General features: G+C 63.8%; 1 protein-coding gene across 1 annotated transcript; it reads right to left on the bottom strand.

Annotated features, from left to right (window-relative positions):
- Positions 1-8283: 8283 nt before the first annotated feature.
- ZNF469 (zinc finger protein 469) lies at positions 8284-19656 on the bottom strand. Its single transcript, XM_068992260.1, has one exon. The coding sequence runs from the start codon at positions 19654-19656 to the stop codon at positions 8284-8286; it is 11373 nt and encodes a 3790-aa protein (XP_068848361.1).
- Between the last annotated feature and the right edge of the window lie 2575 nt (positions 19657-22231).

Genomic DNA, 22231 nt, shown 5'->3' with positions numbered 1-22231 from the left:
GGCCTGCTGCCTTCCCAAAGTGGGGAGCCTCTTTACAGGATGGGCACCTGGCAGTCAGGGGGATCCCTGGAAGAGATGGCCACGAACTGGACTTCTGCTGGGTTTGAGGCGCCATGCACAGCAAGTGGCACCAAGGTTGGTACCACTGCTGGAGTGGCTGGAGGTCTGTGTGGAAGAGGGTTCTGAGGGTCAGCAGGAGCAGAAGAACCAGGACCAGTTAGTGATGCCTGATCCCTGCGGGGGTGGGGGTGGGGCGTCCCTTGTGGCCCAGTGGTAAAGAATCTGCGTACAATGCAGGAGCCGCAGGGGACACTGTTTGATCCCTCAATGGGGAAGATCCCCTGGAGGAGGGAATGGCAATCCACTCCAGTATTCCTGTCTAGAGAATCCCATGGTTAGAGGAGTCTGGCAGGCTACAGTCCATGGGCTTGCAGAGAGTCAGACACGACTGAGTATGCATGTTGAGGGTGAGGGGAGAGAGGGCTGACAGCACTTCAGGCTACTTTAGGCTCCCAAGACCCTCATTGCCCAGGGACTTAGGGGCAGGGGCAGGTCAGAAACAACCTGCTGACCAGGACCCACTTCATAATTCTCAGGGCTCAGTGGAAAGTGAAAATGTGGAGCCCCTTGTTCAAAAATTAAACATTTTCATGCAGCCTCAGAGGAACCTTAAACCAAGGGTGGGGTTCTGTGCACCTGTGCCAGTCACCTGCCTGTGAAACGCCATAACAGCCTTGATTCAGGCCCGCACTGGGGAACTTTGCTTCCATGCTCTGCCCACTCTGTCTGCCTTGCAAGGGCTGTTATTCCCACCACTGCAAAGATAATGACACTGCAGGTTGTTCGTGACCGACGGCGGGGCCACTGGACCTCACTCATACAGGCCATGACACCCTCCACAGAGCTCTATTGATCACGACAATAAACAGGAAAGAGGAGCAAGGAATGCTGAAGAAAGGAAGGCCTGGCTTAGCACAGAGCAGGAGTCACCACCTTTGCCTGGGGAAGTCAAAGAAGGCTGACTGGAGGAGGCATCATCTCTGTGGGGTTCATTCAGTAGGAGTCCCTGCTCAGATGGGAGAGGGGCTGCCGCGGGGTCCTACCGGCCACCTGCATTCCTTGTGGGAGTGTCACGATTCACATCCAAACATCACTGGTGGAGGAAACAGAACTGCACTCAGTCCACGTGGGTGTTTGCAACACGTGCCCTGGAGCTGGGAAGGGCTTGGCGTGGAGCTCAGCTGCCCTGACCACGGCCTGGCTGTTTCCTGCTTTGCTGGATTTCAAGCCCTAATAGCCTGGAGGCCCTGGAGAAGGTACCAAGGGTATCCAGGCCCAGGAAAGGCTCCTGGGAACAGCTCTGCATGCCCACACTAGGGGGCCATATCATTATCAGCATCACTAGCCTTTCCCCGGTCCTTGTTGGGGCCGGTTCAGGGTTTCTCATGACATCCTGTCCTAGCAACCCTCTGGTATACAGCATCAAGGCTGTTGCGGTGGTAATGACACTGAGGCTCAGAGTGTCCCTACAGCTCGGAAATGGTCATGATTCCTGTATCCCGGGGAGTCCCAGGGCAGAGCCCACGTTCTTAACCCTGGATGGGCCCTGGGAGAACATGGTCCAAATCTTGGCTCTGCCACACAGGAGGCTGTGGCCCTGAGCGAGTCCTTAAGCCGTTAGGCTCTTGGTTTCCTCCTCTGTCAGTGGGGTGGGCAGGACCCTCTAGTCTCGATGCCGCTGTGGCTCCGGGCTCATGTCTGCTCCACCTCTGCTTTGTGCGCTGGCGGTCTGGGAGCCTGGCTTTGCTGCTGGGCTTGCTCTGTGCTGCCCTGTCCCAGGGGGACTGCCCGGGAGCAGGCAGTAGCTGTGGGTGGGGAGAGGGCTGATTGTGGCACTTCCCACATAGCAGGCTCTGCACTGGTTGTTAGGCGATGACCAAGGGAGCCACAGAATGTTCTAGAAACTTAAGCTGGACACTGAAGGATGAAGATGATTCAGGAAAGAGTGGTGGGAGAAAGGCATTCTCGGCCGAGGGAGGAGCAGGGACAAAGCCTGGGAGGGTTGGACAGGCTGGGAGGAGCGTGTCCCTAGCCCAGGCCAGGTGAGGGGCTCTGCCTGCCAGGCTGCACTGCAAGTCCTCTTTCTGCCTCACTGTCTCCCACAGTGTTCCTGACTGGGCCTTCCTTATAGCCCTGAGAGGCCCCTTGGGGACTCTGCCATCATCCCCACCCAGCTCCAAGCCTCCCTCACCCACCAGCCTGACTGCTGCTGGCCCCACAGCCACTCCTGCCCCCACTGTAGGCTGAAGCCAGTGGGACCTCCCCAAAGCAACCGCGATCATCTCAGCCCTCCCCGCTTAGGACTCCTCTGAACCTCCCTGAACAGGTCCAGGCGTCCTGCGGCCCCACACGCTGTTCCTGCCACTAGACGCACCCTTCCCTCCCACTGCCCGCCCCTTTTCCCTCCCTTGGGGAAACCCTGATTGCTTCTGGCCTCTCCTCTCTGGTCCAGCCTGCAGGGCCCAGGGTGCCTTTTCTGCAGTTCTCAGTACTCTGTGGCCTCACGCGTGGGGTGAGGGCAGAGAGCGGCAGAGGGCTCCTCAGTGCCAGGCCTTGTGCCAAGCACTGTCTGAAGAAGGGACTCTTAGAATTCCTATTTGCCAGACAAGGAAACTGAGGCTCGGGGAAGTGAAGTCGCCCCCACCCCACCTGCCACACAACAGGTGAGCAGCAGAACCCCCCTTGGAAATCCACAGCTGCTGTTCCACCATGGCCCTTGGTGGCTGCCCTGCAGGGAAGGGGGCCCAGGCCTTGCTCCCCCGCTGCCCATCACCCCCAGGCCCTGGAGCCCTGGGCAGCCATGCTAGGGGCCCACACCGACACTTGTCAACACTGGCTCTGTGAAGAGTTTAATTAAGTTCCTGTTTCAAGGGTGGGGGGGGGCGGATAATGAGTTTTAAGCAACACGTGATACCACAAGGAGGTCACAAGCAGCGAGGATGTCAAAATAAATTAAGCTAGGGATCAGAGGGAGCCTGCAGGACGGGTAGGGGAGGAGCCGGGGCAACACAAGGGACAGCTGGATGCCACCCTGAGGTGTCGGGGGCAGGCTGCTGCGGGGGGGCTGGGCTGGCTCCGGCCTGGGGGATGGGCTCAGGTGTTCCCTGTCTGAGGGGAGCAGAGGGTGGGACTCAGCTGGTCCCCTCTGGGCTCAGCCAGACTCTCTGAAACAGCATCTCTAACAAGCCACGCCCTCTGAGACCCCAGGACTCACGGGTTCTGCCTGGACACTGTCCTGAGGGGTTAGTGACCCACCCCTTCATGCAGCTGCCCAGGTGTGGCCTATTTACCAGCCTGGTGCAGACAGGAATTATTATCTGAACATTTCCGAAGGAAGAGAGTAGGGTTCAGGAAGCTCACACTTCCCCGGCTGCCTCCTTCCTTCTCCCTCCCACTTCCTCCCGCTCAAGCACTGGCGGTACAACTGTGGACAGCACACAGGACCAGGCACTCAGAGTCCAGCGGCAGGGGAGCAGCCAGGATTAGTGAGTGGGCCGTGGGCACCCCAGGGCAAGCATGTCTCAGCCCTGCGGCCTCGGGCCTGGGCACTGGGGGGCAGCTGTCATCTTAGCAGGTGGTTAGGAAGGCTGCAGATAGGAGGTGCCACCTGAGCAAAGCCCCTAAGGAGGGGAGGGGAGGGAGGGAGCCAAGTGGACGGCGTGGGGAGAGGCTCCGGCCAGAGCCAGTGAGCCCCAGCACTTAGCCTTCAGAGGGAACCCGAGAGTCAGGGCTGGACGGGTTTCTGGTGACCGCTGCACCCAGAGGGGAAGGTGAGACTCCTGGCACTCACCCTCCTGCCTGGGCCCAGCAATGTGCCTGAGTCTCTCACAGCTGAGACCGAGGTGTGTTTAGGCCCAGCTAAACCTAGGGAGGGCCCTGTCTGCAACCTCTCTCGGCCGGGGGCTCCAGGGAGGAGGCCGGTGGCCTTGAGCTGCAGCCCACAAGGCCAGGCCATCTGGTCAGGGAGGCGGACATTGGCCCGTGGGAAGGGGCTGTGGCCTGGGGTGCCCAGGCCTAGGCGGGAAGGCTTCGCGTGGCTGCTTCTGGGCAGTGGTTCTGCAGCCATAGCAGCGGGACCCGGGCCCGCCGGCCACCCACCAGACAGGCAGAGAAACGGGATCTCGCAGGGTTCAGCCTCAGGCTCAAGACCAGAGCCCACCACGGCACACTTCGGGTGACACCGACAGGACCAACAGCCTCCAGGTCCTGTGCCCCCACGGCGGCGCTTAGAGGGATCCCAGTGACACGGACCTGGCCCATCCCTGGTGGCCCTCTCTGTGGGACCCGGACGTACGGATTCTTCTGCCTGTGTGAGTGTGGCCTTCTACACCCTCTCCCTGGGAGGCTGGGTTCTCTGAGTCATCTGTGGCCCCTGCTGCTACTGCTAAGTCGCTTCAGTCGTGTCCAACTCTTGTGACCCCATAGACGGCAGCCCACCAGGCTCCCCCATCCCTGGGATTCTCTAGGCAAGAACACTGGAGTGGGTTGCCATTTCCTTCTCCAGTGCATGAAAGTGAAAAGTCAAAGTGAAGTTGCTCAGTCGTGTCCAACTCTTCGTGACCCCATGGACTGCAGCCCACCAGGCTCCTCCATCCATGGGATTTTCCAGGCAAGAGTACTGGAGTGGGGTGCCATTGCCTTCTCCCCTTGCCTTGGCCCCTAGGCAAGCCCATCCTAAGGATGTTCTCCAGCCATTCCCGGTGGATGTGCCCTCTGGCCGCCCAGGCAAGCCTCCCCCTTCACGGGGTCTGGGGACAGGGCCCGAGGATGGGGCCTGCCGCCTGCTCCACTGCCGGCTCTTTCCCTCCTGCAGCCCTATCCCCCGTGCCCGGGCAGACCCCCGCGTGCTCCCCTGCCTGTCCCCGCCACCTGCCCCTCCTCACCTGGTCCCAGGCACCATCTTCTCTCCGGCCCCGTGTCCAGACTGGTGGGGCCAAGGGGTCACTGGGGTCAGGCTTCGGGACCTGGTGGAGTGCAGTTGTCAGATACAGCATTCACCTTGCTGCTGACCCTCAGACTCCCCTGCTCCTTGCCCCCTGCCTGGCAGCTCTGGGGGGCACTCTGGCTTCCTAGAGGGGGCGAGCCAGGCCCTTGGGGCCCAGGCAGAAGGGCCTGTGGGCCTGTGGGGGCCAGGCTCTGCCTCCTCGGGTCCTCAGGGAGCCGTGGCCCCTGAACAGGGTCTGTGCCCACCAAATCCTCTCCCACTCCGTCCGGCCCGCTCTCACAGCCCACATGGGGCCCTTCAGGACACCCACCCTGGACCCCTCGCTCAGGCCGGTTCCCATAGATGTGCCCAGAATCAGTCAGATGTGTGGTTGTGTGTGTGGGTGCTTGTGTGTGGTTGTGTGTATGTATGTTGTTGTGTGTGTGGCTGTCTGTGGTTGTATGTGTGGTGTGTGTGTCTGTGGCTGTGTGTGTGGGTACTTGTGTATGGTTGTGTGTGGTTGTGGGTGTATGGTTGTATGTGTGGCTGTCTGTGGTTGTATGTGTGGTTGTGTGTGTGGCTGTCTGGTTGTATGTGTGGTTGTGTGTGTGGCTGTCTGTGGTTGTATGTGTGGTTGTCTGCATGGGTGTCTGTTGTTCTATGTGTGTGGCGCTGTGTGTGGGTGCTTGTGTGTGGTTGTGTGTGGGTGGTTGTATGCGTGGCTGTCTGTGGTTGCGTGAGGCCTGGGAACAGTGCACCCGTGTGTGCTGTGAGCGTGTCTCAGGCTGTCGGTGAGGACGAGGGTGCCCCGCGTACCTGTGACGTGTGCGTGTGTACCTGAGCTGCCCCTGCCTCGCTGAGCTGGCAAATGCTGCCACCTGCTGGCCAGGCTTCCACTGTCCACACACTGGGGCTTGCAGCCCTGCCGTGGGCTCAGGACCCAGGAGGGAAGGTTCACTCATGTCCCACCCCGAAGACTAGAGGTGAGGGGTCCCCGATGTCATGCGCCTCTGCACCCATGGGCACCTGACCGTGCAGAGCGCCAGGCTCACCCCTCCCCCACCAATCACAGCCTGTGGCAGGGCCTGGACGCCCCATCGTGCTTCCAGGGACGAGGAGGCCGGCCTGAGGCTGGCCGAGGCATGGCGAGCCGGGCAGGGGCACCCAGTGCTGCAGACCTGGCTGGCCCCACAAGGTGTCCACCACCAAGTCCCGGGATGGTGTTTCTCAAGTGCGGCTCTGAGCCCACTGATTCCACCCACTGCAGCCCCAACCCCCGGCTGGCACCCCTTGTCAGCTGTTGGTTTGTTCTGCAGCCCACAGAAGGTGTGTAAGTGCCAGACAGAGGAGGCAGCCTGCTGGGCAGGGGGCATCGATGAGAGGGGCTGAGGCTGAGGGCAAGGACCTGGGCAGGGTGTCCCTGGTGGATGGAAGTGCGGGGCCAGGGCCTGGTGGGACGAGGGGAGTGGTGGGATGGGTGGGGCTGTGGCAAGGTGGTCCCTGCACCATGTGCAGAACCTGTCTCCCTGTGGATGGCGCGGGTCCCCCCCCCTCACTGTCCAGCAGGTGTGGTTGGGGGCCTGCTCTGAGAGATGCACCCCCACTCTGCCCCCATCAAGCCCAGGCAGCTGTCAGGGGCTAGACAGGGATCTGCTGCCCTCCAAGTACTTGTCCCTGACACAGGGTCTCTGGAGGCATCTTCAGGACTCAGGGTCCCTAGGGGTCAGAGCCTGTAGTGGGGGAAGGTCTCTGGGTCTGGTGCCCCCTGCTGTCTCTGTTGCCCTCTGGTTCCCTAACCCAGAGGGGCCTGCAGCGCTGAGGCGTTATCTTCGCCGGGTTAACAGGTCTGGGACCTGGTGGGACCGCTGTACTGCCAGTAGGCTCTGCAGGGCCATGTGACCCTGGGGCAGGACAAGGGTGGCAGCTTGGCGGGGCAGCAGGGTGGGGCTGGCGGGAGGACAGAGGCCACGGCGGAGGCACCCTGTGACAACAGTGGGCATATATTTGACAGCACGGATTGCTACGGTTTTTACAGTACAACCTCAGAGCCCCCCCGGGTTTATTCATCAGCACTAAAGAGGCACTCTGAGTGGCACACACACCTTTTACAAAAAAAGGCAGTTTGGGCTTGATTTGGTCTCTTTCGAAATATCAAAATTAGAACTTTTGACATACATACTGTACCTAAGGTTAAAATGAAGAAACAGAACAAAACAAACCACAAACCTCAGAGACACCTAAGGACAGAAGGTAGCCTCTCCCCACCTCCTGCCCCCGTGAAGACACGATTCTGTAGAAAGGACATGTGTGCCGGCCCCTGGGTCGGGTCAGTGCGTGAGCCGGCCTTGAGGGTCCCATCTGGCTGCTCTGACCAACCATGGGGCTGGGGCTGCACGCAGGCGGCTGGGAGCCAGTCAGGGCTTCTTGGGCCGCTGGTGCCTCGGGCAGCCTGCGTGACCCCTAGCACCTCTTGGTCCGACCCTATCCCCCAGGTAAAACAAATCAAGGAAGCCTATATTCACATTACATGAAAATAGCACCAGAAACTTCAGAGTAAAATTGCTCATACTTGCAGCAGAGAGCTCCGTGTAGGAGGCAGGCTCTAGAGAGGGCAACTACGGAGGCTGGGGTGGAGGTGGTGGGGGTGGAGACAGAGGACCAGGGGTCAAGGTGCACTAGAGACCAGCTTTTCTGTCAGCAGCACAGACAGTGGCCGGCACAACCCTGTGGTCAGAGGCCTGTTGTGCTCTGTAGGGCTGGGCAGCTCAGAGATGGCTCTTTGGCCCCCATCTGATTTTTAGGGTCGCTTTGGAATTCCAGCAACAGCAGCAACGACACTATGATGGAGGCTGTCACCATCTGACCGGTGGCTGCCTCAACTTAACTCTTGTTAGATGACAAGGGTTGGGGGGCCCTGTGGAAACCTTCAAAGCGAGGGGTTCTGTGGCATACTGGGCCTTAACTGTGGGGCACATGGGGCTGAGGGGATGAGCCACTCTCTCCTTAACTTCTTGGTACTGGATAAATAGCTGCATGGCCTCAAAGAGGCTGCAGCTGGCCCAGCCCTCACCCTCACCTACCAGCTAGAAAGGGATTGCTGTCCACCCCGGGCTCTGCTCAAGGCATCAGAGTTGCAGCTCTAACACTAAAGTCGGAGCATTTTCACGGTACATCAGATGAATTAAGATGTGGCCACCAGGCAACTCTCAGACGACTGGAGCTCCTCCAAAAAGAACAGGGTCCCCCATTTGCGAGTTCGTCCCCAATCCCACTACCAGGCTCTTGCTGGCTCCTATAAATTACTCAGAAGAGTCCTTTTTCAAAGGGATCTTGAAACTGGTTAGTCTCTGACCGAACAGCTGGCTGAGGAGATGGCTCTGGGACTCAGCTGTGCGGCAGGCCCGGGGGTTAGGGGGTTCCGCACTGTGGAGAGCCCCACCCTTCCTGGGGGCCCTGTGTAGAGGTCTTGTCTGGGGGAGGGCCTTGCTCAGCCCCTCCTTTCTGCATCTGAGGTCCCCGTGGGCATGGCTGGGCTCCCGCTTCTGTACCTCTGAGGGCTGAGGGAGCATCGAGCTGTTCTGGCTACTGGGCCTGGGCTTGGGCTTGGGCTTGGCGGGGATCACACGGCTGGGAGTTGCCTGCTTCCGGGGGGCCCGAGGGGGTTTTTCAGGGGCCGAGGGGCCTTTGCCCAGGCTCCCCACACCTTCGCTCCTGGCTGGCTCCGGGGCCCGGCCTTTTCTCTTCTTCTCACTGCTGTCTGTGTCTTCCCTGGGGCCCAGGCTCCCTCGCAGCCCCTGGCCACCAGCTTCCCTTGGCCCCTTGGGGTAGCCTTTGGCTAGGGCTCGAGGGAGGGCCTTGTCTGGGGCGGGGCCCTGGCCTGGGCAGTTGGGCTTGGCTGGGGTGGTGGCTGTCTCGCTTTGGAGCTGCCCACTGGCTGGTTGGGGCTGGCTGCCGCCCACTGCCTTGGTGCCCTGCCGGGGGCCTCCAGCACCCTGGGAGCCTGGCTTGGTTTTGAGGGCGGTGGGCTTCAGTCTCTCCTCAGTGCCACGGGGGGGTTCTCTGGGCACGGGGCTGGCTACCGCCTTCTTCAGTTGTCCTGGGATCTTGGGTGCTTTGTTGGGGGTGGATGAGCTTGACCTGTCCTTTGATAAACTCCCGCAGCCCCTAGGCTTGGGGGCACTGCCTCTGTGGGAGGGGCCCCCTGTTGCCCCTGCAGGCACCAAGAGACACGTGGATAGCTGCTTCTCCTTCCAGAGCAGAGAGGGGGCTTCTAGGTGATGGTCAGGGGCACATTTTCCAGGTGCACTTGGGGTCCTGTGTTTCCCTGAGAATGGGCCAGCTGCCCTCTTTTCTACCTCTTGGTCTGCGGTCCCCAGCCGGGGCAGAGAGCCTCCCAGCGGGAAAGCCTGCTGGAGGAGGTGCTCAGGGCTGCCTGGGGAGGCCTCATCCTCAGAGCTCTCCAGGGCCTGGTCCAGCTTGTGGCCATCTTTGTGACCAGCCGAGGCCGCTGGGAAAGGAGACAAGGATGGGGGCAGGAGCTCCTGGAGGCCTAGAGGGTCTATGGGCCTCTCTGGGGTCCCGGGCTGCCCGGCGGTGGTGCTGGGAGCTGCCTCTGGGCAGGGCTGGAGCAGGGCTGGGAGGGACCCCTCACTCGGGGTGGGGCTGCTGCTCTGGGACAGAGGCCCTTCCGCGCTGGACCTGGCGGGGCTGCTGGGAGCGGCCACCCTGCGCCGTTTGCTAGGCAGCGTGCCCTCTCGGGCCGAAGCCTTCCGCCCGGGGGCGCCGGGCCTCCTCACGCCGCGAAATGTGAAGGGCTGCTGCCCCTTCCTCCGGTGTTTGTCCATGTGCCGGTCGAACTGCTCCTTTTTGGCGAAGGTGTAGTTGCAGGAGCTGCAGACGAAGGACCGCTTGCTGATGTGCGTGACGTTGGCGCAGAGCTCGCAGGCGTACAGCGGCGTGTGCGCCAGCTCCAGCTCCCCGCTCAGCCCGTGCTCGCCGCCCAAGTGCGCGCGCAGCTCCTGGTGCTCCGAGTAGACGCGCGGGCACTGCGGGCACAGGTACACGCGCTGCGGGCTGTGCACCGCCAGGTGGCGCTGCAGCTTGAAGGGCTTGGGGAACCTCTTCCCGCAGTGGTGGCAGTCGCGGGCCGGGTCCTTGCAATCCTGGTGCACCGGGACGGCCGGGAGCTGGGGCTCGCCGTGGGGACGGGCTTCGGGGGACGCGCCGCAGGCCGGGGCGGGGCGCGCGCAGGCGGACGGGCTGCCCTGCGCCGAGACGCCGACCGCGTCGCAGCCGCGGCTGCGGGCCTGGGGCCTCGGCCGCTCCCTCGGGAACGCCTTCCCGGCTCCCGCGTCCGGCCCCGACGCCTCTGCGCAGCCCCCGCCTGCCCTGCCGGCGACGGAGCGCTTGCCCCGGCGGGATCTGGACGCCTGCCCCGCGATGCCGCTCAGGAAGTGCGTGACCACGCCGCCGCCCTCCCAGCATGCGGGCAGGTCCCCCAGCGACCGCCGCGCCTGCCCCTTGCGGGCGAAGCGCACGGCGTGTTCCCGCAGGTGCTCGTTGTACATCCAGACGTCGGCCACCTCCCGCAAGCACATGCCGCAGGCCCACAGCCCCGCCTTGCTCTGCACGTGCTTCTCCAGCAGGTGCTCCCGGAGCAGCTCTCGGGAGCCGAACCTGCGCTCCACGCACATGTAGCAGGTGGGGGGCGGGGAGGGGCTGTGGGCCAGCTTGTGCAGGTCCAGCTCGCCCAGGCCGTGGAAGCGCTGGAAGCACACCCTGCACTTGTAGGGCGCTCTCCTGGCCTTGGCACGCTGGCCTTCGCCTGCGGCCCTTCTTGCTCCGTCCGCCTCCTCTGTCCTGCTCCGTGGGCCCTGGGAACCGGCCGTGGCCTTGCCATCCAAGAAGCTGGTGCTGGGGAGACCCACAGGGTCCTCACAGGGTCCCAGGAAGCATGGGTCCTGTATCTCCAGTTTGGTGCCCAGCGTCTCCAGGTCCGCAGCACTCCTGGGCACCCCGCAGTCGTAGTGTTCCCGCTCCAGGTAAGGAGGCTCAGGGCTCGCATCTCCTAGCGAAGGGGTGACCTCGTCCGCGGGGGCCTGAAGCTCCAGGCCTCGCCAAGCTGCCGGGACCATGTGTAGCTTGGGGATGTTTTCCGATGGGTGGTCCTCAGCGCAGCAGGGGTTAGTCTCCAGGTGGGGCTCTAGGGCCCACAGGCTGGGGCCTGGGGCCCAAGGGTCAATGCCCGGAACCTTGCTGTTGAGGAAGCCCTCCAGGAGGAAGGACTCAGGCAGATCGGTGGCCTCATCACCCCATGGGTCCTCGTGGGACAGGCAGAGCGAGCCAGAGTCGCTGAGGTCTGTGGGCAGGCGGGCAGAGGGCAGAGTGACACTGCCCCCTACCTGGCCATTGGGCTCCACCCGGGGTGGGGGCTTCGACTTTTTACAGCGCTTCCCATAGACACGGGGGTTCTTCTTCCGAGCCAAGCGGTCTCCCAGGGGGAAGAGCTGGGAGAAAGAGGCCTCATCATCCAACAAGCTCAGAGGGTCCCCATGCTCCGGGCTGGGAGGTTTAGGAGCCGTGCCCTCCTGCTCTGGGACCCCCTCTGCTGGGCTGTGCGGGGGGGCCTGGGAGCAAGGACTGCTGATGGTGCCACCTGCTTCAGAACCACGAGTCTCAGGGGGGCCCCGGGGGCCCCAGGGGGGCCCGTGCTCCTCCCAGACACTGTGCCCTGATCTGCTGTCAGCCTCTCTGCTGTTCCCTGCAGGCTTAGGCCCAGTCATCCTCAGTGGCTCTTCACAGATGACAGATGTCCTGGTCTCTCTGGGTCCCCCACACCCTCTTGCCAGAGCTGCCTTCTGCTCCCCTGGCCCTTCCCCTGGAGGCGCTCCCTCCGCCATCCTTGGACAGGCCACCCAGTCCCCAGGTGGCTTCTGTGCAGGTGTCTCCTCCGGGTCCGTGGCTGTGGGAGGCAACTCCGTGGCCTTGGTCTCTTGCTCTGTCTTGGGTGAGAGACGGCAGCAGCTGGCAGCAGAGGTGGATGGACTCCAGCAGCTTCTGTCTGGAGTCACATCAGCAGGGACCTGGGGATTGCTCTCCTCCCGGAACCTTCTCGCTCTGGGCTTCCTCACTTTCTTGTTAGATTTCCCCTCTGACTCGCTGCGGAAATCTGTGGGTGGTCTGCCGCGCCTCTGGCTCCCACCTTTCTCTGCCTGTTTGGGTCGGAGCTCTTCCCTCCCCAGCCGGTCCTGTTTCCTAGGCTCTGTAGGCCTCACGTCCACCCCTTGCCTGATTGTATCTGGGGTGTGTGGCTCCCAGCTTGGGGGACAGCCTGGAGCTCCCAGAAGGCTGAGCCCCTTGGATATCTCGGGACCCAGGGCATCCTCAGGAGCTGTAGAGCCACAAACAGGGGGCGGGCTGGGGTCTCCCACCAAGCGCCCAGGTTCCTCCTTCCCCAGTGCTCCGCGACTCTCCTTCCCGGGGCGCTGGCATGTCTGGGGAGCAGGTGAAGGCGCTGGGCTTGGCTGGAACGCAGCACCCTTGTGCAGCCCATGCTTCCTGGCTCGGTGGCGGCTCAGGCCCGGCCCGGAGCGGAAGGAAGCTGAGCAGACCTCGCAGGTCACCGGCCGCCCGCTGGGGGCTCCACCCCTCCAGTGGCCATTCTCAGTGAACACCGGCTTCTTTTTAAAGCCACGCGGCTTCTGTCTGAGGTCCTGGGGACTGAAGGCATTTGCCTGGGGTCTCTGGTGGAGGGCACTTTGGGGGAAGTGGGCTCTGGAGTCACTGGTTGTGCTGCCTGGGCAGAGCTCTGTGGGAGGACAGGTCACTGGTACACCCCTGGCGCCAGCCTCGGACGCCTTGGTAATGGCAGGGGGCCTGGCCCCAGGCGTCTCCAGGCTCTCCTGTCCTTGGAAGCTGGCCAGAGCCTTGCCTTCTTGGCAAGTGTGGGGATCTGGCCACATGGCCCCACGTGTGGAAGGGTCAGTGGGCACAGTGGTGACACCCTGGCCTTCCCTGTTGCCTAGGGGTTCGGAGGAGGAGCCTGTGGGCACCCCATCTGGGTGGGTGATGGGCAGAACTCCCCTGGGGTCTGGCCACTCAGCCCTGGGACCTCTGAGTGCCCCCACGCCATCTGTGGTGGGGACGCTGGGCAGGGCAGCAGCCTTGACAGTCATTCCCGGGGTGCTGACTGTCATTGGGTGGGGAGGGGTGGCACAGGCAGGGGAGTACCCTGGCCTTTCTTTTCTGGAAGCTTCTAGGGTTTTTGACACATGACCTCCAGGGCGGGCCCCTCCATGGGCGGCACTGACGACACTGACGAAGCTGGGCTCCGTGGGAGGGTCTTCCAGGGGGCTGCCGTCCCCTAGGAGAGGGTGGTGAGCTGGGCTTTCCTTGAGGCCACGGCGGCTTGTCTTCAAAGAGGGGGACACTGCCAGGGGTGCCGCAGTGCCTGTGGGTGCTGGGCTGCGCTCGGCCCCTTCTGGAGGTGTCCAGGTGGGAGAAGAGGCCGACAGAAGCTGAGAGCTGGCAGCCCCACTGTGGGGTGGAGATGCTGGGAGCAGTTCCCGGAGCTCCCCTGAAGGTGCCGCGGGAGGGCCTTCCTGGTGTAGGGGCTTGAGGCCACTGGGATCAGAGGGGGCTGCAGAGGTGGACAAGCGGGTGTGGCTGGCCAGGTTCCTGGTGGGCGGCTCTGGGCTTTCCCCAGCGAACAGCAGATGCTTCCTAAGGCCTGGGCCAGCTGCCACCGCCTCCAGAGTCCAGTCCCTGGGCCTGTCTGGGGTGTGGGCTGCCACTAAGGCTGGGACTGCAGAGTCTGCCTCAGAGGAGGTGGGGCTTGGGGTGGCCTGTGCCTCATTGCAAAGGCCCATGGCCACCCTGCTTCCCTGGAGCTGTGCCCCCAGCTGGTCTGCAGCCCCGACCAGCCCGGCCGGTGTGGTTTCAGGGTCGGCGCTGGCCGTGGTGCAGCTGTCTGGTCTCCCTGGCCTCCCTCGGTCGCCTGGCTTCAGGTGGCCAGCTTTGGCTTGGCCCCTGGGCTTCCTGGCCTGGCCATGTGTGCCTGCATGTCCATCTTCGTCTGGCTCCAGCTGACGTCCGGCCACAGTGGTCATCTGCACATCTCCCAGGGAGCCCAGGGCAGGGCTGTGGGCCACTGTCTCTCCTTCCTTGCCATCGCCTCCCAGATCTGAGGGGTTGCTGTGCAGAGGGCTCTGGGCATCAGCAGTGGGGGTCACCCTTGAGCCCCGGGCATCATCTCCCCTCTCAGCTGCTCTGGCCACCAGGAGCTGCAGCTGATGAAGTGGGCTGGAGGCTGGGTTCTGGAGTCTCCTGCCCAGGCTGGGGTTGGGTGTGGAGGCACAACTTGGAGAGACTCCCACTGGCACAAACTCCTCCTTGCCCTCAGGGCCAGGCCCAGCCGCAACAGGGGGCAGGAGCTCTGTTCCTCCTGGCTCATCTGTGCTGCTCACAGAGTGTCCCCTGGGGGCACTGCTATGAATGGCGGCAGAAGGTGGGGTGGCGCCCAGAGGCAGAAGCTCGGCACCCTGAAATGCCAAGCCAGGCGCTAGATGGGCAGTGGGGCTGCTGAATGCCTCCAGCTTCAGAGGATCTTGACAGGGCCCAGGTGCCTTGCAGGGTCCTGGGGAAAGCCCCCCTCTCGGTGGGCGGGGAAGGAGCAGCAGGAGGCCTTGGCCATGTTGTGTTCCAGGGGCCCCATGACCCTTAGGAAGCGAAGGTTCCAGGCTTGGGCTGCACTTTGCTAAACACCCCACATCTGACACGGGGTCCGGTATGCAGACTTCCTGGTGGGCCCTTCGGCCCCCTTCGGCCCTGGGGAGACTTGTCTTTGGGACTCTGGCTTTCTGCACTGATTGGAAACTGAGGCTGGCCCCCATGGGGCTGGAAGGACCCCCAGGAACCACGTCCTTGTGGGTGCTGGGGGCCAAGGGTGAGGGCCACTCCTCCTGGAGGCTTGCCAGGGTGTCCCCCGTGGTGTCTGCCCCCTCCCCGTGTGGACGTGGCTCCTGGGGGGCAGTGGTGCTGGCCCTGCACGGCTCTCCTGGGGCCCTCTGCGGGCCTCTGCTCTGCAGCTGACTCTCCAGTTCCGTGACCAGCCGTTTGATCTCCAGCTCCTCCTCGGACAGGTCGCTGGTACTGGCGGTGCTACACTCGACAGCCCTGGTGGGCAGAGCGCTGAGGCTGGCAGCCACGGGCCCTTGAGTGGGACGCTGCTGACTGAAAGTCTTTTCCGCTGAGAGGCCAGGAAAAAGGTCTGGATGGCCAGGCGGCACCGGGGACACTTCCTCCAGCAGGGACCAGCCCCTTTCAGGCAGAAACGAGGGGTACGGTGGGTCTAGCTGGGGTTTCCTCAGGGGAAGAGCAGCACACGCACGCAGCACAGGGGTGTCCCCATGCCCAGAGAGGCTGCCATAGGTCGGTGGGTCGAAGTTATCCCTGGGCAGCCCCAAGGGGAGGGGCATGGGCTCCAAGGCCAGTGCCGACTGGCCTCTGCCTGGGTCTGTGATGCCTGTGTAGGGTGGGCTCCTGGGTGGCTTTGGCTCTGGGGAACTGGCATCGTGGTCATCCTGGTGGAGGTGTGCCCTAATGGCCAGTGGGCTGTCTAGGGCTGAGGACCGGGAGCCCAGGTCTTCATGGAAACAGCTGGCCAGGTCTTTGGGTCCAAGGAACAGCTCACTGCGGGGCCTACTGTAGGGCTGAGGCCCCTTTCTGGCAGTTGGAGCCTCCATGGGGTCTCCAACACCAGGGGTCTTCACAAAGAGAGTGCTGGGGTCTGAGTGGACCGTATGGACAGCATTAGCAACAGGCACCAGTGATTCTCCGGATGGAGAGGCAGGCGGGCCCTCTCTGCCCTGGGAGGCGACTGGCTCCGAGCACCGACGTGCACCCAATGTGGGTGAGCTTGCGAGGGGCAGCACTGTGTCCTCCCCGTGGAGCTGCGGTCGCTCTGGGGCTGAGGGGCAGGGGCCGCCTCCCCTGCAGGGAGCTGGAGAGGAGCCTGGAGCCTCCTTGTGAAGTTCCGTGGCATCAGGGGGAAGGTCGTCAGCGATTTCAGGGGTCTCAGTGTCTTGAGGGAAGCCTGGAGGTGGATGGCTCTCCGCTAGGATCTCGGTGCCGGTGAGACCCTGCAGGAGATGCTGGGGGCCTTTCTCCTCTGGGTCCACTCCAGCCTTCGGGCCGTGCAATGGGCCCTGGGCCCCGGGACTCTGGCTGGGGCCTGGCCCAGGCCTGCCCGGCTCCTCGGGGCCCGGGTAGCCCCTGGACCTCGCAGCCTCCTGCTTCACCACCTTCCTGGGTTTCTGCTGCTGCCCGTCCTCTCTGGGGCCTGGGGTCAAGTCCACTTCCTTCCTCTTCTCACCCCGGCGCCATCGCCGGCCGCTGGGGCGGGGCCGGCCTCTGAAGCGGGAGCCAGGGGGCCGTGGTCCGTCCTCCTCCTCAGACTCGGAGGCGGCGGCGCAGTCGTAGTGCTGGGGCCCGCCGTCCGCGGCGCCGGGGGCTGGGCCCGGGCCCCGCCCGCCAGCCCGGTTCTTCTGCTGCACGATCTTGTGGATGAGCTCCTTGCTCCAGGTGCCGCCCCGCGCCCGCCTCCGCCTGCAGTCCTGGCCGGGGGACAGCCGGAGGCGCCGGGAGCTCCTGGTCTCCACCAGCGGGGCCCGGCCCCCGGGGTCCGTGTGGCTCTTGGGGGCCTGAGTTCTGAGAGCCCGCGGGCGGGCCTCAGCCCGGCCTTTCCTCCGTGGCCTCAGGCGGGCGGCCCTGGAGCCCCTGCCAGGCCTCTTGGTGGTGTTAACCGTGTCCAGCTCTTTCCGGAACAACTTGAACCGCTTTCCTCTCCTCTGCTGGCCAGCCAGGCTGGCCTCATCTGTCTCTGCAGGAGCTGGGCCCAGGGAGCGGGTTTTGGGCCTGGGGCCGGCCGGGTTGCCTCCATCCCCGGGCTGGCGGGGCTGGGTCTCCAGCGGGACATCCACTACTGGGAGCGGGGCTGGGGCTGGGGCTTTGTTCTCTGGTGTCGCCCCGAGCCTGGCCTTGGGGGGCTGCCCAGCAGCGGGGCCCTTGGGGCCGGAAGGTTCCTCGTCGGTGAAGACGTCAATGAAGCTGCTGTCGATCTCGGGGCTGTCGGACTGGTCCTCCAGGCCGTTGAGCGCCTCTGTGATGAGGCTGTCCAGCTTGGCAGCGTCCTCCAGGTCCAGGTCCCCTGTGGGGAGTGGGAAGGGGGTGGCGGTGGGGCCGGGCAGGAAGCTCGTCCGCAGGGGATCGTCTCTGCCATCCGGCCGGAGGTCTCCGCCCAGCAGGAAGGGAGCTGTCCTGGTGTGGCTGAGCGGGCTCGGGGTCCTGCCGGCTGGCACTCTGGGGGGCGCGGGGAGCCCCGGGGGCTGCTGGTGGCTGTCCTGGGCCCTGGCTGGCAGCAGGCCGCAGAACTGCCGGTGGCCCAGGAAGGCGGCCAGGCTGCTGTAGTTCCGGTCACACTGCCTGCAGGTGAGCAGCACGTCCAGCTGGTCCAGGTTGGCGCTGCTGAGCGGGAAGTGGTGGGCGGAGTACGGGGGCGGCCCCTGGGGGAAGCCCTCCAGGCCTGCACTGCCCGCCTGGAGCCCCGAGCTGGGGAATGGGGTCTCCTCCAGCCCCTCTGTGGGGAAAGGGAAGGTCTTGGCTGGCTCTGGCTGGTAGTGGATGGGGAGGCTGTGCGAGGGCTCGGGGGACGGGAAGGGGCTGCCAGCCTCCTGTGGGTGAGGGGCTGGGTGGAAGAAGGCAGAGGGCATGAGCGGCCCGGGCACTTGGCTCTCGTCTGAGCTGGGGTTGGCTGGGCTGCTGGACAGTGGGGAGAGTGACGAGCAGGTGCTGCTGGCAGTGTGGGTGGCTGGCGAGGGCAGGGGGGACTCACTGGGGGAGGCTCCCACCACCCTGGGCAGGGGCAGGCCAGGGGGTCCCCGGGTTGAGGCCTGGGGCTGGGCTGCCCCAAAGAACAGGGGCTGGGCTCCTGGGTCCTTCAGCCCATTGTAGGCAAACAGGCCAGGGGAGCCACTGCCGTGCTGGCCCGGGCTGTTTCTCAGGACGGCCAGCTTCTCACCCGGCCCGGGTGTCTTGCCCACAGCACCCAGGGCTCCCTGGCTGCCCCCCTGCCACTCGGGGGCCCCCGGGGGGAAGGGCAGCCGGTTCAGCATCTCCATTTGGTGGGGGCCGGGCCCGGCGGCCGGGAGCACCTGGGGCCAGGGCAGCGGGGGGCTCTGGGGCAGGCTGAGCCGCTGGCCTGGGCTGGGCTGGGCTTCAAAGAATGTGGTGGCTGGGGGACCCAGGGGAGGTGGAGGGTAAGGGGCTGGGGCGGGGTCCCACAGCGGGGGCAGTCTGGCAGTGGGGGGCCCTGAGGCGGCCAGCTCTGTGTCCCGAGGCCCTGGGCTGGTGCCCACCCCGCTGGCTCCAGGGCTTCCATAGGCCTGCCCGGGAAACTGCCTCTGGGACAGGGAGTTTGGGGGCCCCCTGGGGCTCCCCAGCCCTTCGTGGGCCGAAGGAGGTCTCTCAGAGAGCACTTTGGTCATGTTCTCGTGCAAACCATCCCGGAAGGTGGCTGCGCTCTCCGAGAAGGGCTTGGGGGCTGGGGAAGCAGTACTAGGGGGAGGGGGCACACCGCCAAGGTCGCTGGGGGCCTCGAGGCTGCCGGGTCGGCTGGAGTAGCAGGGCGGGGGCGGGGGCAGGGGGGCCGGGCGGGCAGGCAGGGGGTAGGCTGGGCCTGTGCCCACCGCCTCCGGCCACGCCCCCCGAGGCTGGTGGAAGGCAAGCACCAGCGCCCGTTCGGGGTACTTGGGCCCAGCCATGTCCTCTGGGAAGGGTCTCCGGCTGGCCCCGTGCAGCTCCGGGAAGGGGTACTGAAAGGCCGCTGCCCCAGGGCTGCCGCCTTCGGAAAAGGGCTCCGGCTCAGTGGGGGGGACCCCAAAACTAGCACCTGGGAAGCTGTTCTCAGCTGGGGGAGGCCAGGCGTCGGCCCCACTGGCCTGGAATTCCAGGTAGGAGGCCGGCTGACAGGGGCTAGTGCCCCTGCTCTGGGGGGCCCTGAGGGGCGGGGGCCCCGGGGTGGCACTCGGTGAGGTATAGTTGGTGGAGGTAAAGCTGGAGGGGGTCTCCTGGAAGCACTTCTGGAAGCTGAGCTCCTCTGGGGCAGGGGAGGCCTCGGTCCTGGGATGGCCAGGCCTGAGACCGGCTCTGGTCCCTTGGCTTGGGGGCGCTTCTGCGTCTAGGGGCCGGAGGGCCTTGGGCTGCAGGCTTTCAGGGGTCTTCCCATCCAGGGTGGGTTTGGGCCTTGTGCTGGCGATGCTCAGACTGTAGAGCTGCTGGGGGCTGCCGGCCACCCTGCCTGCCCGCCGGACATGAGCCTGCATGAGGTTGCTTCCCGCTGGGGTTTGGGGGCTACTGCCCTTGCTGGGGACGCTGCTCAGGGCCTGCACTCTGGGGAGAGGGGCCTCGGCCACCCCTTTCCCAGCCTGCTGCGCCTGGGTCTTGGGGTCGTCCATGGCCTGGGCCCTGCTGCCCATGGCCTTGGTGGTCCTGTTGGCCAGGGCACTGATCTCTCCGGGGGGCCGCAGGGGGCCCCCCGTGCCACTGGCCCCCGGGCAGGGCTGCAGGTCTCCAGTCATGGTTGGGGGTGGCGCTCCGAGGGGCTGCTCCCCAGGCATGGCCCCTCCGTCCTGGGCGCTAGGAGGATGCTGTGGTCCGAGGAGGGCCGCAGAAAGCGGGCTGGGCGGCCATCGTGGCCCCTCGAGGAGCCCTGGAGAAGCCTGCTTGCATGGTCCTGACTGGAGCCTGCAAGGAAAGGACAGAGTGAGTGAGCTCTGTGGCTCTCCTGGTGGTGTGGCAGGCTGGAGCAGAAGTGGTGGGCACACAGCCTTCCCTTTTAGTAGTGGCGGCTTGGCTCTGATGGTCCCTCAAGAGGTGAGGGAAAATGAGCTCCTGCTAGACTGAGGAGAGGGCTTAGTTGGTGGGGGTGGGCTGGAGGTGGGGAGGAAGAAGGAAAAGAGAGGGAATGCTGCTGGGGGCTAGAGGTGTGTGAAGACCCTGGCCACCCCCAAGCAGCCCTGCTGGGCACCAGCCAGGCCCTGAGCAGGAAGGCCCCATGTGGCACGTGGCTCCCAGACCTGCAGAGGCCCCACGGTGGGGGTAACGGGCACCGGATGCCATGGTGGACAGCCCAGGAAGGACAGAGGGCACGTCTGGACGAGGCTCCCACCTGCTGCCCCTGCAGCGGAACCCAGCCTCTGGAAGGTGATGGCTCCTTTTCCTGGGCCCTGAGTTGACCTGCTGTTTGGGGCAAACGTGTCTGCCATGTGCTCATGACCCTCACGCGAAGTTCAGTGTGAGGTACCAAGAGACACTTGGTAATTATGAGTTTAATCCACAGGCCTCTGGAGAAAAGCCCCATCCCCAACACTGAGCTTCTGGAGTGCAGGGAGACGCTGTGTGAGGGGAGCCCCAGGCCCCATTCTTGTCTCTGTGACCCCATGACCCCACTCCCACCCCAGCGGCTCTGGGTGTCTCATTCTCAGAGGAAGCCTGGGGCTGGCTGGCTGCCTCACTTATTTCCTTGGCTTTCTTGGGGCAGTCCAGGGAGGTCAGCCACCAGCTCTGAGGTTAGGGCAGGGACTCCTCGACTCAGAGAGTATGGTCCAGGTGCTGGACAGCAGAGGGCATCATGTCGCCCACTCTGCCCCTTCCCCAGCCAGGCCAGTCCTGCCTACTGAGGAAGCCCTCCCTCCGAGGTGGAGGCCTCCCCGCTGCTCTGGGCTGCATTGCCCCAGGTGAGTCCTCAGCTCCCCTTCCAAGGGCTCCAAGGGCTGAGAGCCCATGGGGGCAGGGCTCCTGGGTGCCGTGTGCTGAACAGATAATGATGGCAGAACAGAGCCCTGAGCTCCTGTGGGCCCTGCTGTGGGCCAGGGCACGGAGTGCTTCCCATCACTCCTCTCATCCTCTCACTGGCTCGAGAGATCAGAGCGTTATCATCACCCCTGATTTATGGGTGAGATGCACTGCCCGAGTGAGCGAGCGAGATGGAAGGAGATGGGGCAGTGGGGCAGGTGGGGGCTGGGCCGGGCAGCTCCGGTGTCCACGCTGGCCATCCCCTCTACCTACCTGGGAGTCGGCCCTCAGCTGGGTTGCTGCGCAGCTTCCTTGTGGGTGGGGATTTCTTGGCTGCAAAGAAAATGGGGAGTATGTCAGCATCGCTCTAGTGCTTGGCTGGGGACCGAGAGCCCCAGGGAAAGCTGGCGAGGGAGCATGGAGACTGCAGAGCCCCTGGAAAGCCACTGAGGACAGGGCCGTGGGAAGCTGGGTGAGCTCGGGGACCCCTAACCTTGGTGGGGCAGGGGCGGGGCTGGGCTGCAGGGCTAGGGTCAGCTGATGGCCTTCGCACTGGGTTAAGAGTGATTTTACGTTTCTTATCGTGGTATTTCATGTGCATAGATCTCAGGTTCCTGTGGTTTGAAAGTCTGAAGTGAGAGGTCTTCACAATGCCCCCATCTCCACCCCCAGCCCACGGATGCTCTTTCCCTGCCTTGCTGGGTCAGCATAGGAAGCAGCTTCTTGCGTTTCTCTCCAGAGTTTCTTGATGCAAATACCAGCAAATGTAAATAAATATTTCCATCTCTCCCCTTTCTTCAACAAGAGATAGTCCACTGCACGCACTGTGCCTCACTCTTTGCATTTAACAGTGAACCTTGGTGGTGCCTCCACAGCACCCCACAGAGCAACTCCTGGTTGATATCTGTCTATCCACCTTTCCACCAACACATGGCTACAGAACATTCTTTGGAATAGCTACACCTACACCCAGACCCTTCTGGGTGGACGGATGCTGGGCTGCCCTCTCTGGGCCTTTATAAGTAGTAGAGCAATGAACACGTGTAAGGAGACCAGGAGAACAAACCCAAAGAAAAAACAGCTCGGTCAAGGGCAAATGCACTTGTGATCTAAAGACACTGTCAGGTAACCACTGTTGTGGTTTCAACATTTGGCCACAAATGCTTTGATCCTTCACCCTCCAAAAGGTGGAGCCCAAGTCCCTCCCCTTCAACAGGGGCTGGATGTGGCGACTGGCGGCCGATGAAAAGAATACCTGCCCAAATTCTGGACCCACAGAAACCCTTAGATTTCAAGCTGCTGTCAGTCACACAGCATTAGGGAACTACTAGGACAACTCTTGGTGGTTGTGCCGACGTGCATCCCCCCCAGTGAGATGTGGAGAACCCTGAGATGTGG

This window comes from Capricornis sumatraensis, chromosome 20, assembly GCF_032405125.1.
Source record: "Capricornis sumatraensis isolate serow.1 chromosome 20, serow.2, whole genome shotgun sequence".
Taxonomy (NCBI): domain Eukaryota; kingdom Metazoa; phylum Chordata; class Mammalia; order Artiodactyla; family Bovidae; genus Capricornis; species Capricornis sumatraensis.
The sequence above is the reverse complement of the archived record's forward strand: the minus strand, read 5'-3'. Positions and strand labels throughout refer to the sequence as shown.

What these genes read in the sequence shown, in the direction of transcription:
- ZNF469 (XM_068992260.1), bottom strand. Translation starts at nt 19,656, where the DNA reads ATGCCTGGGGAGCAGCCCCTCGGAGCGCCACCCCCAACCATGACTGGA.